The sequence below is a fragment of the Apis cerana genome, linkage group LG5 (assembly GCF_029169275.1).
Source record: "Apis cerana isolate GH-2021 linkage group LG5, AcerK_1.0, whole genome shotgun sequence".
Lineage (NCBI taxonomy): Eukaryota > Metazoa > Arthropoda > Insecta > Hymenoptera > Apidae > Apis > Apis cerana.
The window spans coordinates 1,489,749-1,506,021 of record NC_083856.1 but is presented as its reverse complement, the minus strand read 5'-3'; the positions used below and the strand labels follow the sequence as shown (position 1 = coordinate 1,506,021).

The following is a 16,273-nucleotide window of genomic DNA, read 5'->3' as shown; positions in this document are numbered from 1 at the left end:
TAATAACGCAAATACAAATTTTTATCCCATCCATAAATTTCCAACGACTCAGAGTATACATTGTCGAATAACACTCAATATCGAAGCAACAATCTTGAATACCATTGGTTCATCGTTCGAGTTATTTATGAAAAGTTTTTCCCAACAAACGAGAGATTCAGAGATCGATATCAACGCTGCTGGCATCGAAACCCTTGGCTCGAGCGTTTCGATCCAACCCTAACGCGACATTCGACGCAAACCAAGGTTCACCCCGTCACGTAGCAAGTAATATGCAAATGACATATCGTCACGGTGAAATTTATTCATGGACGAGGCTGCCCGCAGCTGCGGCTTCGAAGTTCCCCCGCAGACTCCTCTGTACCCCCTCCTTCCTCTCCCCCCAAAATTGTCGTAATGAACTTACACACTCGTGCGAAACTTGCGCCTTACCACCACCTTACCTCTCCTCGATCGCGGTCCAATTTTAATGATAGAACAAATCAGTGATAACTTTCGATGTCGAGCGAACCGTATAAAATATAGTTCATCGAGGTTTTGGAGATTTCGATTCTCTCGAATTTTTCAAGTTGGAGATATCTTCTTCGATTCTTGAGAAGAGAGAATATTTGAAAATTTTTTATTTTTTTTATAGAGGAATTTTAATATTAAGGATTTATATGTTTGGATTTATTTGGAGAAATATCGAGATAATTCTCTTTTTCTATAAAATGGTCCTTTAGAATGGTTAAATTTTTGACAATTTTCTCGAGAGTTATGGTAAATGTAATAAAAATTGTTAAGATAAATATTTAGTAAATTTTTATACGAAGCTGATTGAATTTTTAAAATTTTTTGCTGTTTTTAACAATTTAGTTACGTCAATAATTAATAATTTATGAATAATTATTCACAAAAATGATAAATATTTTATGTCAATTAGGATATGATTTCTATTCAACTTCGAATAAACCCAGATATTCTTTCATATTTTTTATCTTTAAATAACAAATTGTAAGAAACGTCAAAATATTTCAATCGAATAAAAATTTTCAAAAATTTATAATTACTTCCTTATAATATATAACCTGGAAATTTTAATATTTGATTATCGACGTGAATATCATTTAATCGTTCATGGAATTATCAATCTCTGTTTTCTTTCAACAATTCTTTCCAGCAAAAATGACAACTCGAAGATGACAACAATTAGAACGCGTCGAATTATTATGCCGAGAAAAAACGAGTCGAACTCGCGGTTCGACACGGTCAAAATGCGAACAACACGCTTTTGGCATCGGGCATGACACGCTCGGCTGTTGGCTCGTCACTTGAAATACGATATTTTTTTGGCCAGCAAGCTCGTTTGTTTTACGAGTGAATCGCGCGTCAAAGGATGAGAGATTGCGCCATGTTACTACATTCTATCGCAATTACGAATCGCTATAAAGGATTTGTAACTATGTATTTTCGTTCCTTGTGAACGAAATCTTCCTCTTTCGATGACTCTCTGTCCGTCCGTGAATTTGTGTGCATTTTCGAAAATGAGTTTCGATTCGTTATATGTTGATCGGTTTTTAATACACGACACATGAAAATATAATAATTATAATTATTTTACAAGTATTATTATATGTATGTTATGTATACTATTTTATTCAGTATTATTAATTTGTTAAAATTTTATTTGATTGATACGTTATTAAATTTTTGTTTAATAATTCAATATATGTAAAAGTTAGGTGAATGACTTTGTACCATAGCCAATTTGTTCAAATTATATAATTTAAATATATCCACATGATGTAAATGTTTGCACAATGTTCTAAAATTATTTATTTCGTGAAACTTAAGACTAATAATATTTTACTACATTCCAAATCAATCATAAGGAGGAAAATAAAAAATCTCATTGACAAAAATATTTTAATTCTATTTAGATTTAAATAGACACAGATTATGTGTAACCGTTTCATGTATTGTATAAATAAAAACCAAGTCTCTTGCAAAATTACAAGATTTAAACTAAAACTTAAATGAATTAAAATTCACCATTTTTCGCATATTTATTATATTCAAATAATTTTTTAATAAACAAATCAAAAGGAATTAAAAACTAAAATTTGAAATGTAAAAAAATTTTCGAAATTTAAATTTTATATAAATCCGATGTTACAAATAATCAATTCTAACAAATTCTGTACTAGATTAATAATAATTTTATCATTAATTTTGAATTTTTACATTTCTGCTAATAAATTTGTCAATAAATCATTACACAAGAGAAGACTCCTTATATTGTCATAGACATCATAGAATATAATTAATAATCCTGTTAAACACATATCTCCATGAAAAAAAAAAAAGAAGAAAGAAAAGAAAATCACGTAACGATCCAATACAAACGACCCACCATGATTCCAATCAGAACATTAAGTTGTCCACCTCTGGAAAAGCGTGTTGATTACCGTGCACCACGTCCCTAGGAAACAATGCGGACATTTTATAGCCAGTGTACAACTAGCACAGTCCCCTTATACTTGTTGGGAACAATGGGTATTATGTAGCGTGGCGCACGCACGGAAATGGCCTTCCCAAGACTTGTTCGAACTAGTTGTAACTCAGTGTTCAACTGTGCCCGTTGACGAGCAGCGCAACAATTACGCTAATGCATTGTCCTCGGTTCCTTCGCCTAACGACTCTAAACGATCGACGCCCTTTCGACCATTTCAATTAAAGGGGTTGGCCTTAAACGCGCCACGATTTCGAATCTTGTAATATCGCAGCCTCTAATCGTTTTATAGTACGACTTGATTCGTCCAAGGTTAATCGGTCGAATAATTATTCGAAGAGGTCTCGTTATTGTCCGACATTATTATTCGCGATTATTTCGAAGAAGGAATGATCACTTTCGAAAGATATTTAAGATATTATAACTTAATTGTATCACTTTTATGAATTAAATACCAAAAATGTATATATGAATTTAAAAATTTAAAGATTACTTCTTTGAAAAATATTGCAAAAGTAAAATATATTTATACGTATTTAATTATAAGAGAATGCAATACCTTCCATTTTTTTCAATACTTATTAGTTTATAGAAAAACGTTAACTAATGAATATCTTGTGTATATCATAATAATTTGTCAATACAAGTCAAGTATCCGCACATACATATCATCGATTTCTATTAAAAAAAAAAAAAAAAAGAAGGAGACTAAGAGTTATATATATTTTCACTCGCAAGTGGAACAAGTATAGCAGTAGTCAGACAACATCGCCTCCAGACCTCTTCGCAATAGAAAAAATTCAACAACAACACTCACCCGTATCGTTGTCTCCTGGAACACCAAGACTATCACTATTGTCATTGATGAAGGCCTCCGCCGTCGACGTGAAGGTCTGAGGTGATAGTGTGAGGTCCGGCCCGCTCTCACTATCGAACAATTCTAAATTCCCGTTTCCTGGAATAAATCGAAAGGACACGGTGCTATAAATTTTCTGTTCTATAATTCATATATTCGATTGAATATTAGATTTAACGAATAAAAAGATATACAACGAGATAAATTTTAATTATAAATTACAATTGAAAATTGTACGTTTAAATTTGTTAAATATAATAAAAAGAATATATGTATTATAATAAGAATAATTTATCAAAAAAGAATATCTAAAAGTACATCTTTCAGAAAGCTTCTTAATTTCGTTGAGAATTGATTATAAGCTTAGATAGATAAAATAATATTATAAATTATTATTAAACGTTTGATACACGTATAAGGGAACGATTAATTTGGAATATGATTATTTTTTTATCATTTTTCAAAATTTTGCTAGAAATAATTAATTTACATTTAAATGTACGAAATTTATATAAACATCTTTAACAGTTTAGAGTTTTTCTTCATTCAAAGAAGAATTCATTGTGAAACAGTTAAATTGTTAATCATTTTACGATCATTTATATATACGATATGAGCACGAGCATCTATTTCCGAAGATATTTTCTCGAATATCTTCACCCATTGTTCTTGTGATTATAATACGTAGAAAATCGTTCATTATTGATCATATACGATGTTCTGCTTGGCAAACGTTACTGACAGATAGACAAGATTCTTTGCATGTTGCGAAGGGCATAGTTAAAAAATAATTGGCTTCGTTATAATATGATCTTTCATCTATGATTCATTGCATGCAATTATCGCATTTTCATTTTCGAAAGAGAAGATTTAAAAAAAAAAAGATTTCTAAGATTGATTACGAAAATAAAAGTTATTCGTTCAATATTTTGTATAATATAATATTTATCGTTCAATATGTAAATTATGGTGGTAATAATAATTAAATGATTCAAATAAGAGAATAGCAATTGTTAATTGATAACTTTATAATCTTTTTAATGAAATATTTCGATATTCCTAATATTAAAAAAAAGAACGGTTGAAATTTTCGTAAAAATATAAAAAATACGTTTCTCTATCCGTACAAATAAAATTGTATTTAATGCGTTCAATGCTGTATGGAAAATCAAAGGGAGCCTCTAGTGGCGAGTATCGATTTTTTGATAAGTACAAAAACAACTGCAAAATAGTGAAAAATAGCATAAAATCCAAAACGACACTGTGTACACTGATAGCAACACTCGTAGTGAACGTGCACACAAAAGAAAAGCCGGATACCTCTTTTGTACTATTCACATTTTTTTGAAAGAGGATCTATGACGTGGTCATGCGTTGTCCACCATAGGATATAAAATCCCCACGCATTCGTTCACGTTAACCTCACTGAATGTGCTAAGCGTAACTATTTTTTTTTTTTTTACTATTAGCAATTTAGCTGCTTTTTTTCACAATAAAAATTTTCTAATTTTCTAATTCAATTTCTTCTCAAAATTCATATTTATATTTATAAAATTATAAGTATCTTCGAAACGTTTATTCCAATTTCAAAATAAATACAAAAATTGATGTGCAGTTATTCGTATAGCCTTATTTATTAACCCTAACCAATTTTTTTATTTATTTCGATCTCTTAAATCGAAACTGCAAAGATATACCACTATATTACAATCATACTTACATAAAAAAAATCGATACTCGTCCCTAGAAACCCATTTGATTTTATCAGAATATATAAAGAAATATTCGTATGTAAATCAAGAGAAATTCAGTATATTCGGTTTTAATATTTCAAATATATAGTCATTACAGTCTTTCCATTGTACTAACTGATAAAAAAGATAATAATATTATTTAAAATTATTTGAAAATTATCTGTTCAACTCATTCAAAATGAGCTTGAATGTACAAATAACGATAAATTCTAAAAATCTAATTATCATTGAATCATGGATTGAATCTTAACGTGGTTCAGCGAGTTGATCGATCATTTTCATTATCAGCATGGGACAAGAGAGGTTTGCGAAGTTAAGGAACCGGGCTGGGAGGGTTAAACGAGAACTTCTCGGAGTATGAGACGAGTGTCGCTTTCGCATATTCCTCGGCGCACTGACAACAACGGTGAAGCACTCTTAGGAGAACTAGCAGCCAGTCGAGGATCTCTCGAGACCTTAGGTGGCCTTCGCGATCCGAGGACAACTGCTGCCAAGTGGCAGCAAACTTTGACTGTGGATTTTAGGTTACGAAGCTCTACGCGACCTAAACTCTGTCTCCTCCGCTTGTCAGACCCTCGTTACGACCGTCTCGGTTCATTCGATTATATCGCGTCGACGACCGCCTCGAGTCGACCACGATCGGCTCCAAGCATCACGAGACGCCATGTTTTCGTTACAACTTAACGAATCAGAATTCATAAGTTCGCGATTACGATTATGTATATCTACAAGTATAAATAGATTGGTATATTAGAAATTATAAGATAGGAATTTAATTAATTTGCAACAAATTGGTCGTTCATCAGAAATATTTGTTATTAGGTTGCTGCGTATGAAACGAAATTTTAGGAATTTGTAAATATATTACAAAATAAATGATTAATGTATTATTGAATAGTATTTATTCATATCAATTTAACAAAGCAAAAAGCTGAATGAATGTAACTTGAATATTTTATTAATTGTTTTGAATTATATTTTCGAACTATATTTTAACAATAATTAAATTCGAATGTTTTCTTGTACAGGTTTAAAATTCGTGTAATATAACGTATAAAAAATTATTAAATTGGTAATATTACATTAAAATTTTTATTATTAATTTGGTCCTTTTATTTGTAACAATCTAATACATCCTTGATAGAATATTATAATTGTGTGTGCATATGTGTTTAGAACACACCTTCTTTGTTTGTGATCTTTGATCACTGAGTTCAAAAATAATTTTGTATATTTCTTGTCAATTAAGATATATTAAAAATACATAACTTTAGTTAATATAGATCTGAAACAATCAACATATTTGTTAAATGTTAAAATTATAATTGTATAAAGAACGATAAATTATTTAACAAAACAGAAAAATCACATTGATTGTCCTTACAAGTATAATTACTATCGAATTATATGATTTATGATTTATGTATTATAGTTATAACAATGTAAAGATGATCAATTTTGAAGTAAACAACAATGAGGTTGAAGCAGGTGAAATTATATAATATTGATTTGTGAAGAGTAAGCTGGACTGTAATCAGTGATGGTTTAGTGGACTCAAAGGTTGATTTATGGGTTAACCTATAGTGACGCACTTCAGGTGCCCTAGAGCTATCATATGTTGGAAACTCCAATAATAATAATATAACAAATTTATACGATAAATATTTATGAAATAAACGTCTAGCAAGATGAAACCTCTCATAAATAATAACTAGGTCAATACATTAATTGATTATGAGTAAACAATTACTATGGTTGTAATTCACAGTTTTGTTTTTCATTAATAGTTTACCAATTCATCAAATTAATTATATACAATTATAACTCGATAGTATCGTTCCATTTTCTATAATTAATTACTTTAATTAATAAATATCATCAATTTTACTAAATTATATGGCGAGTCATGAAACAGCTTATGTACAAAATTTGACATATAACGATAAGAATTTCAAATTACTTTTAAGAAATTGACAATTGATACTGTCAAAAAAAAAACATATGTCCATTAACTGCCTTCCTTTCATTCATATAATTTCTCAATATTATTATTATATAAAATCAATTAATTATAATTTATAATCACATAAGTATCGTTATTCGTTCGTTAGAAAAATATCACAAGTAAGAAATTTCATGTTGTAATAATCCAAAATCATTAAAAAATCCGCTCGTTTGACGATGTAAGAAAAAAGAATAATTCAACACAAGCGACCACCAGTGGTCGAAATATTTTGAAATATTCAGAGATGGAAAATATACGATTTCAGTCACTTTGACCGACACAATTATACGTTTGATGTAGAGGTGTACACAAAGCATTACATACCATATTCGTCCGCTTCGACATCGCGTACACGATTCGAAGGCGAGCGTTCCCGTTAATTCAAAGCGACGGTATGCATCTCGCGGTGGATTAACATATTCCAGATTATCCGCCCGCGTTTGCGTTAATGCTTGTGCCGTTGGGTTAGTTAAATATGTAAATATAAGCGGAGCCAGCCATGCTGGACGTTATCCGCGCTTACGAGAGATCGATGAATCACACGAGAGCACACTGTATATAAAACGTTCGCGTAGGGACGCGCATGCGATAAGGGTGAAGGGTTAATTCTGAAAAAAACGAGCAAAAGTATTAAATTAGGCAGAATAAATCATTGGGGAAAGCTTTTATTGGTAATTTATTATTTAAAGATACTTGGTTAAAACAGGTTTTATCCCATCACGCTCAATCTTGCGTAATAATTCTTTTTTGGTGAAAGAAGAGGATGAACTTTGGTTCATTGCATTGCAAAAATTAATATATTTCTATAAATAAATAATAAATAATTATATATTATAAATTATATATTATATATACATTATAATTAGAATTAAGCATAAAGATCAATTACAAAATACTATATTTTCTAAATTTAATAAAATATTTTCTATGATTGGATTTACACGATGATTCTCAGCTTTATATATACAACTATAATATAATATAACAATGTTATTTCGTCTAACGTTTTAATTTTTGTATTCCAAATAAAAATAGAATCTTTCTCGAGAAATTTTATAATTCTACAAATGCTCGTACGATAGATCGACAAAATGAAAAGAAAACATTCTTACTATTGTTAACCGCACATTAATATTCCACCAAAATATTTCACCACCGAAATTATTAAACAAACGCGATCATTTCACAACGACACCTGAAAACAGGGGCAGAGGGATATTTCGAAGACAAGGGGTTGATCATCGCCGGCCGGAATAACGAAGTGAGCCAAGGGGATGAAGGGGGCGGCTGGAAGGAAGCGGCCGCGCAACCGAGTTTATTCAACGCGCGAACGAAGCCCAGATATTAATTTTCCCGATGTATATGGATGAGTTCCGACTAGGGCACGGTGCACAATCCACCGACAGAGAGAGAGAGAGAGAGAGAAAGAGGAAAGTAGCTACAGTAGCCACGGTGACTGTGATGCTAGAGATGGTCCTACGTCGAAGGAAGGTAGGTACACAGCGGAGGGTAGAGGTCGTACCGAATAGTGGAGGGATGGTTAAATTGCTATCGATCCCCCAAGCTTCGCAAATATCGTTTACCTTACCCTTGCAACCCTTCTAAAATCCCATCCACGCTCTCCTCGCTTCGAGCACGATTTCGTTTCACGTATCGTGCCCCCCTCCCGCTACTTGGGTTTTTATGGAAAGTCAATGCCGCGGTGAATCGTGAAAGTTCTTTCGGATGGGTTTCTGACGAGCTTCTTCCTCCGCTTTGTCTTCCAAATTCGAGTGGAAATTCGTGTTTACGGGAAAGGGGGAGGGTTCGCTGGTTTAAATTGGGGTTGTTCGGGTAAGATATTTGGTGCTTCGGCTTCATACTTGGGTTTTAGTGCGCTGAACGTTTTTCCTTTTTTTCCTTTTCTTTTTTTTTTTTTACAGCCGATGGAAATGTTTTCGTTATTAGATTTTTTGACTTATCCGTTCCTTTTTGGAGTAATTGTAGAGATTTTTTTTTATAGATTATTATAGGTTATATATTATATTCGTTAAAATAAAAGTATGATATTTAATTTTACGATTAAAATCGGTATTATGAAAACTCTTATATATTTTAATATCTGATAAATAATACGATATTGTAAGATGTACGATGATAATTACAACGAACAAAATTACGTTTTACGATAATGTACGTTTTGTGTTAATAATAAAAAAAAAAAAAAGACTTGCGATTAATACTTGGATTTACAAAAAAACTTTTACTGTAGGAGAATTCAAAATTTACTACAAATGCAATAATCCCCGATTTATACGTGTACTCTCGTTTCAGGAATTGAAATACATTGAACGATGCAATCGAATTTATTCACTGTAATACAAAACTCTACATAACCGGACAAAATTGAACGTCCACGTGCCTCAATAAAAATAGATTCGACCATTTTTTTCTCTGCTTTATCCCCCAACAGTCATTATTTTCAAGCGAGACAAAACGACGTCGAGAATTCCGAGTAGCGGGCAAACAAAAATTTTAATCAAATTGAAATTAATGATAGTAAACGTATTCCAACTGTTTCCGGTTAGAAACATTTTTGAAACAGCGTTTCACTCTCTCTAGAGCAGAATCGATCGATCCCAATATTCGAGCTTCGCAAATTTTGTTTACTTTTCAGCAGCTGCGCTGTCAGGATTCTATCCTGTCAGAGATGTGTTATCAGTCGAATAGAGGTTTGAAACTCTATGTGCTGACAATTACGATCGACGATATCCTCGTTTGGTTTTTTTTCCAATTTTTTTGCCTACCTTCTTTTTTTTTGTTGCCTTTTTTCTCTCTCTCTTTTTTTTTCGCTCGACAATGTAAACCATTTTCAATTTCCTCGCGCGCGTTAAATTTATCTTCGATCGACGGTACAACGAGGTTGCACTAACAGTCAATTGTAACTCAGTTAATATTGACGATCGTGCTGTCACGAAGAATTATGGAATACTTTATCCGATGGCGCGTTGACCATTCGAAATTGGTGGCTAATTCTTCTCGTTGATATTTGGTCATTTGTCATTATTTTTTACTCTGCCCTTGAAATTTCTCTACAAAAGCGGAGAAGCCTGTATCGTTGTATCACAGAGCGGTAATTAATAAGGGATTAACGCTTTGAAATTCGTAGGTAAATGTACAGGATGCAAAGCGTAAATTCATAAGTCAATTTGTAATAGTCTCTTTGTAACGGAAAAAGCATCGATTTATCGAGTGATTTTCAATTAAACGTTGTAATATTACGTATTATAAATTTGTAAAAGAACGTATAAAAGATTTCGACGATTCAAACGAAATTAGGCAGTTTTTAATGCACCAAAACACGAAGAACAAAGCCTAATCTTTAATTTACGTTTAATTAATACACATGATAAGCAAAATTTTACGAGTTATAAATTATCAACGACGAATAAATTCACGCCGTGATACAGAAGATCTTCGTCGATGTACATACCAATATTATTAATCGATAAATAATTACAATATCAATTATATAACACGTAACAAAAGATGTCCAATCGATGTATTAAAAATCTCGTTCGCTCAACGTACAATTATTTAAAACCTTTAATCGATTCCTGAAATTAATATTCCCCCAGCCATGAAACAATATTGAAGATTTTACAGCCGATTGATCGCTCAAAGTTATTCAGTTCACGATCGATCCTTTAACATTGTGATAACGATTACAATTACGTCGCGGCCAAGCCGAGTAAGATCGGCGGAATTCGAAATTCCGCTTCGTTGTCTGCTATAAAGTTGCACGAATAAAACGGTTAGATACGTAAAGCTAACGAAATATGCGGAGGATACACAATTTACATAGCGGTTTTGTTTAGCCGTTACGCGGAATCGGAGCCGGAATTTCCCCTCTCCTCGTAAAAGATATTCAAAATCGCGCAGACGCGGCTGAATAACAGGATTTTATGAAAAATATCGCGTTTCACTGCTCGGTGAACGAGGAGCTTCCGGCGATTCTCGCGGCGCACGCCGACCGTAAATGAATTCGTTGGCCAAACAGTAAGGATAAAACTGACCGTCCGAGATTTCAAGTATATTGAATAAACATCGCGCGCGGGATAAACATTGTCGAATTATTCTCGAAGCTAAGCAGATTGAGAAAAATTACTTCGAATATCGGATATATAAATCGTGATTAACGAAGAGTTAAAGAGCGGTAACGCGGATTTTTATTCGATCGACGAAATCGTTGATCGGACTTTAATCGAGTAAATTTACATTGGATCGTTTTAATTTTTTAACGTGGTAGCGTAAAAACAAAAGGAAATGTTTGGTTTTATATTAATATAAAAATTGTTTTTTTAAATATAATTTTTGTATGAACTAGGGTAAATTTTTATATGTTAATTAGTTTTTGTAGCATATCGGAACGTAAAATAAAAATTAAAATATTTGTACTTATTTTAAATATTACATTTTTGCAACAAATTTAAATAGTAATATACATACAATATTACTTGATAAACTTTATAATCATTCTTAATTCTATTCTCAAAAAAACACTATTATATTTCAAAAAGTATTATTATCTGACCATAATTTTAATTCTTTATCCTTACATTTCTGCGAATTAAAAATGATCTCAAACGTGTGAATTGATCTTTATTTTTTCAAAATTCTCCAAAGTTATAAAATTTTTCTTAACTTCAAAAACAACTCCAAAATTGAATAAACACTTAATCAGAATTTGTCAAAAGTGCAAAAAATAAAAAGAAAGCAAATAATTCACATTTCTTTCTATCTCTTTAAAATTTCAACCCTTCAAAATTTTTTTAGTAATAGTTTAACTGAATCTTAACTTTTAAAAATTAAATTTCAATACATTAAACTACAATTTCTCCAGTCTCTTATCTCTCTAAGAAATTCATTTTCACAGGGAAGAAAAAAAAAACTCACATCCAAAATACAAACCACCAAACTACACCCCTTCTTATCTTCCTCGAACAACCTTCCATAGTTAAACCTCCTAACAGCAACAATTCCACAATCTCAACTTCAAAAACCCTTTTAAATTTTTTTCAACCAACCCCTTATATCCCCGCAAACTTTCCTTATCTCCAAGAACAAACAACAAGAAGAGAGAAAGAAAAAAAGGAAAACGGAAAGAAAATACCCAAAACATCCGTCCCAATTCCCCCATTACCCCCACCGAACTCGCGGAAGCAAGGCGCGCCGGTTGTTTTTCACGAAAACAACGATCCAGCGTAAGTCGGTAACCTTTAAGCCGAAGATATGCAAATTGCATTAAGTGTTCGCCTGTATCACTAATGCTCGACCAGTATTACGAAACTTAAGCCGTAGCGCACAAGTGTCGCGAGCTGCCACCGTCCTCCCTTTGTGAGTATTAAGCCTGACCCATTATCTCTTGGTCACACAAGCGGTGGAGAAACTTGGAACCGGAAGTAGCACTCCTACGTACGTCTTCCCCCCCGAGAATTCCTTCCCTGATCCTCACGTCGAGGCCTTCCTTTGTCGACGCTTGTTTCCACGCGAAATATTTCTCGGCCGCGTATAATTAAACGACTCATGGCGGCGAGGGGGATGAAAACGATGGACGAGCTTGATGAACCGAGACACCGGGAGTCTGGATGACGGCCTATAGCGGATGCTGACTCGGGCAAATTGTTCGGCCGGCCGGGTGGAAAGCGGTTTAGGGGGTGACTTTCGAGCAGAGAGTGGTTTTGCGGAGTTTGGTGTTTGCGCGATATCAAGTTTGAAGCCTCGATGATTTTTGTTTTTGCGGATAATGAGGTATGTAGATTATCATGATTCATAATGTGTGCAGTTTTGAGTATAACGAAAGTAATAGGGATAGAGAGATTTTAGATTTATTTGTTTGTATTTCGTTGTCTAGATTTTTAATTCAAGATTGGCGAAATAATTTTTATCGAGTGATTTATCGCAGTGATCTTTAAATATGTGATTAATTTAGGTGCAAAATTATTGGAACGATTAAAAACAGTAGTAATATTATAGCGATGCAATACTATAAAACAAATCTTTAGAGTATCAAATAAGAAAAATGCATAAAATTAATGCATAACAAATAATATTTTTTTCACTTTTTGGTGTAGAAAAATATCAACAGCTGATCTTAATCTTAGCGTACGAAAGTTTTGCAAATAGAATTGAACAAAATGGAACACTATTATTATCCCTGGTCAATTCTAAAAAAAAATTCTTCCTTGCTATTAGATATCAACCACTGAAAAAAATCGAAATAAGACGAGGGAAGAAATTGCGTTATGAACGCCGTGGCACGCACATCCACCGTTATCACGCTATGGGTGACAGGTGATCGAACGATGGCACCCAGCCAGTGTCGACATTAGTTACTGGGTCGATCCAGGCGTGTACAAAGACGGCCTAATCGGCGTAGATGAGACGGGCAGAGGTAATCACCCTCACGGCCCAATAATCATACCATTATAATTAATGTGGCGCAATTAAGGCGGTAATATAGGACAGCCGACAATCGGGCCGTGATTGTCGATTAAACGTTTTCGTAGCCGCGTTTATCGGGCATGATGCGCGACCCTCGTTCTGCGAGCAAACCCGCTCGTTACACGACACGCTGCGCTGGAAAATGCGACCTTTTGGCTTCTACGCCCATATTAAGATAATGGAAGGAATTAGCTGCGATTTAAATGGAGATTTCAGTAACGTTTCATTTCAAGCTTTCATTTAACCCGGTGTCTTGTTCGATAAGTCGGTTTTCGGTTGCTGGGTAATTGATGGTTAAGCAGATTAAAATATATTTTTGTTCTACAAGAATACATCGTTTTAATTAATCGCTTAAATCTTGTACTCGTTTCTCTTTTATTATTCTTTCGAATAATATTGTAAAAAGGAAAAAGAAAATTAAATGATATTAATGCACGTTCAACTCGATATTAAAATAGTATTAAATATGTTAAAATGAAAAAAGATGGTTAAAATTTATAAATCTTTGTTTATGTAATTTTATTTTTACATATACAATTATACATTGTTCAATAAATCATTTCAAATAATCGTTTCGATTAATATTGAAATAGTAGGAGAAACTCGATTAAGAAATATTTATTGAAAAATATAATATATATATGTATAAAAACAATCAGAAATAATTCAAGTAATAAATTGTGTAACAAAAATGACGAAAAATTATTCTAATGAAACTTTGTGAGAATGGATACAGCAGAATAAATAATATGGATTGATTTTATTTTTACGAAATATTTTAAAGGGACGAAATCAATTAAAAAATAAATTTATAATAGTGCAAAATAAAGGATAAAAAAATTTAAATATGTAAAATGTTCAAATTTTAATAATTTTAAATAATCTTAATAATCTTATTAAAAATATAATTCCATTGCGCACTATATAAATTTCCATTAAAATCCAATAAATTATTTTTAACTATTTTATTATTTTATCTCTCTAAAAATGGAAATCTTTTATTTAAATATTAGAAATTTTTATAACATATTAGCTTGACGTATACATAAAGAAAAATAAAAGGGAAAGTTTATTCGTCATAAAAGAAATTCAAGGGAATAAAAGATCTCAATGGAAGTCCGTATTGTAAAAATCACAGGATTTATTTTTGAATCTGAGCGACCGTGAAACACATTCAAATTATGCGCGTAGTAAAATCGCGCAAGAATATTTCCATGCACCATGCCGAAGAATATTCCCAGCATGAAGTTTTATGAAATTCTTGTTTAGACTGTTCGACCGGTCTCGAGAAAACAAAAGCACTTGTTATACATCATTACAAAAGTTGTTCATTTTAAAATCTTGATTCTTTTTCTCTTGTTTTTCTTCTTGATTCCGTCGACAAAATTTTTAAAAACCCGAATAAAAGAATAATTTCGTTCCAATAATAAGATGAAAATTTAACGATCGTTCCTAAAAAATAATTTATTCGAAAGAAGAAAAAATATAAAATTTTATACACTTATACCGTTCATAAAATAATTAGATGTTTTCATTTTCATTTTCAGAGGAACATAAATAATGATTTTTCGATACAAAAGTTTGGAAATTACTAGAAATAAATTTTACCTCTCACTTTCGAAAATATGGAAAAAGGTTCAGAGTTTAAAAAAAAAATAACTTTATCAATTTTCAGAACCCGCAAAATTTCGTAAAAAAACATCGGTAAATAGCGAACGAACGAAACAAAACAAAGGAGTCGAAACGAAGGAGAGAGAGAAGAAGATGGGAAAAAGAGAGGAGAAAAATAGAAGGAGGGGGAGGGAAAAGGATAAAAAAACGCCGAGGAACGAGGAATAAATTGGATTACAACATTCTCGACAAACGGCTCGCTACAAAGAAACGTAGAAAGGAGACTGAAGGTAAATAATGGAGCTGAAAAAAGGGCGGAGAGACACACGGGCGGGGAGGGGAATAGAGGTAGGGAGAAAAAGGCAGAGAAAGTAAGCGGGAGTGGGAGTAGGTTGGGCTGGGTGAGTGGTACACGTACGTTTAAACGTGGGGAAACGAAGTGGTGAGGGGAAGTGAAGAGGGGAGAGGAGGAGAAACAGCGAGCGGACAGAGAAAAAGAATAACCGTAACGAACTTGGTGCAATAAGAATCGCAAGGTAACGGGCTCGCCGGTATTATTTCGGTAGCGAAGTCAATTTGCAATCAGCGGTGCAGCCGTTTCTCCCCTCGTTTCCGCCGGAACGAGTATAGTCCGTATTTACTATAATGCGATAAGAGGCGAGCGGTATCGTACATTTAAATGAGACTGGGCCAGTATATACACTCTGTTTCCTTTCTTTATTTCCTCCGCTATGGAACCTCGCCCCGTAGCTCTTTCTTAATCCGACGCGAATATCTGCTTCGTTGGCTTCTACGATAAAAATGACAAGGACAGGTTGGCAGATTACAAATCCATGGACGTAGTCTTGGAAAAATGTCGGCGGGATCGATAGATTTATTATTTTCTTTTGATCCTTTTTTTTTTTTTTTAATTTGTTGATATGCTATTCGTTTGGAAATAAATTTGATTTGATTGATAAATTTGTACATGGCGAAGAATTAAATTTTGTACACTATATGTAATAATTGTTAATTGAAATTTGATTATAATACGTTTTTATTTTAAATTCTTGTTTCGCTTGTTTTAATTATGG

The 16,273-nt window shown here is 32.7% G+C and overlaps 1 protein-coding gene across 11 annotated transcripts in view; it reads right to left on the bottom strand.

Annotated features, from left to right (window-relative positions):
- Positions 1-16,273, bottom strand: part of LOC108001347 (histone-lysine N-methyltransferase 2D) — a 681,552-nt gene that overhangs the window by 232,784 nt on the left and 432,495 nt on the right. For all 11 annotated transcript variants that reach the window (XM_062075744.1, XM_062075753.1, XM_062075747.1 and 8 more), the window contains one exon: positions 3,309-3,446. In XM_062075744.1, coding sequence (XP_061931728.1) covers positions 3,309-3,446 — 138 coding nt within the window. The remainder of the gene's footprint in view (positions 1-3,308; positions 3,447-16,273) is intronic.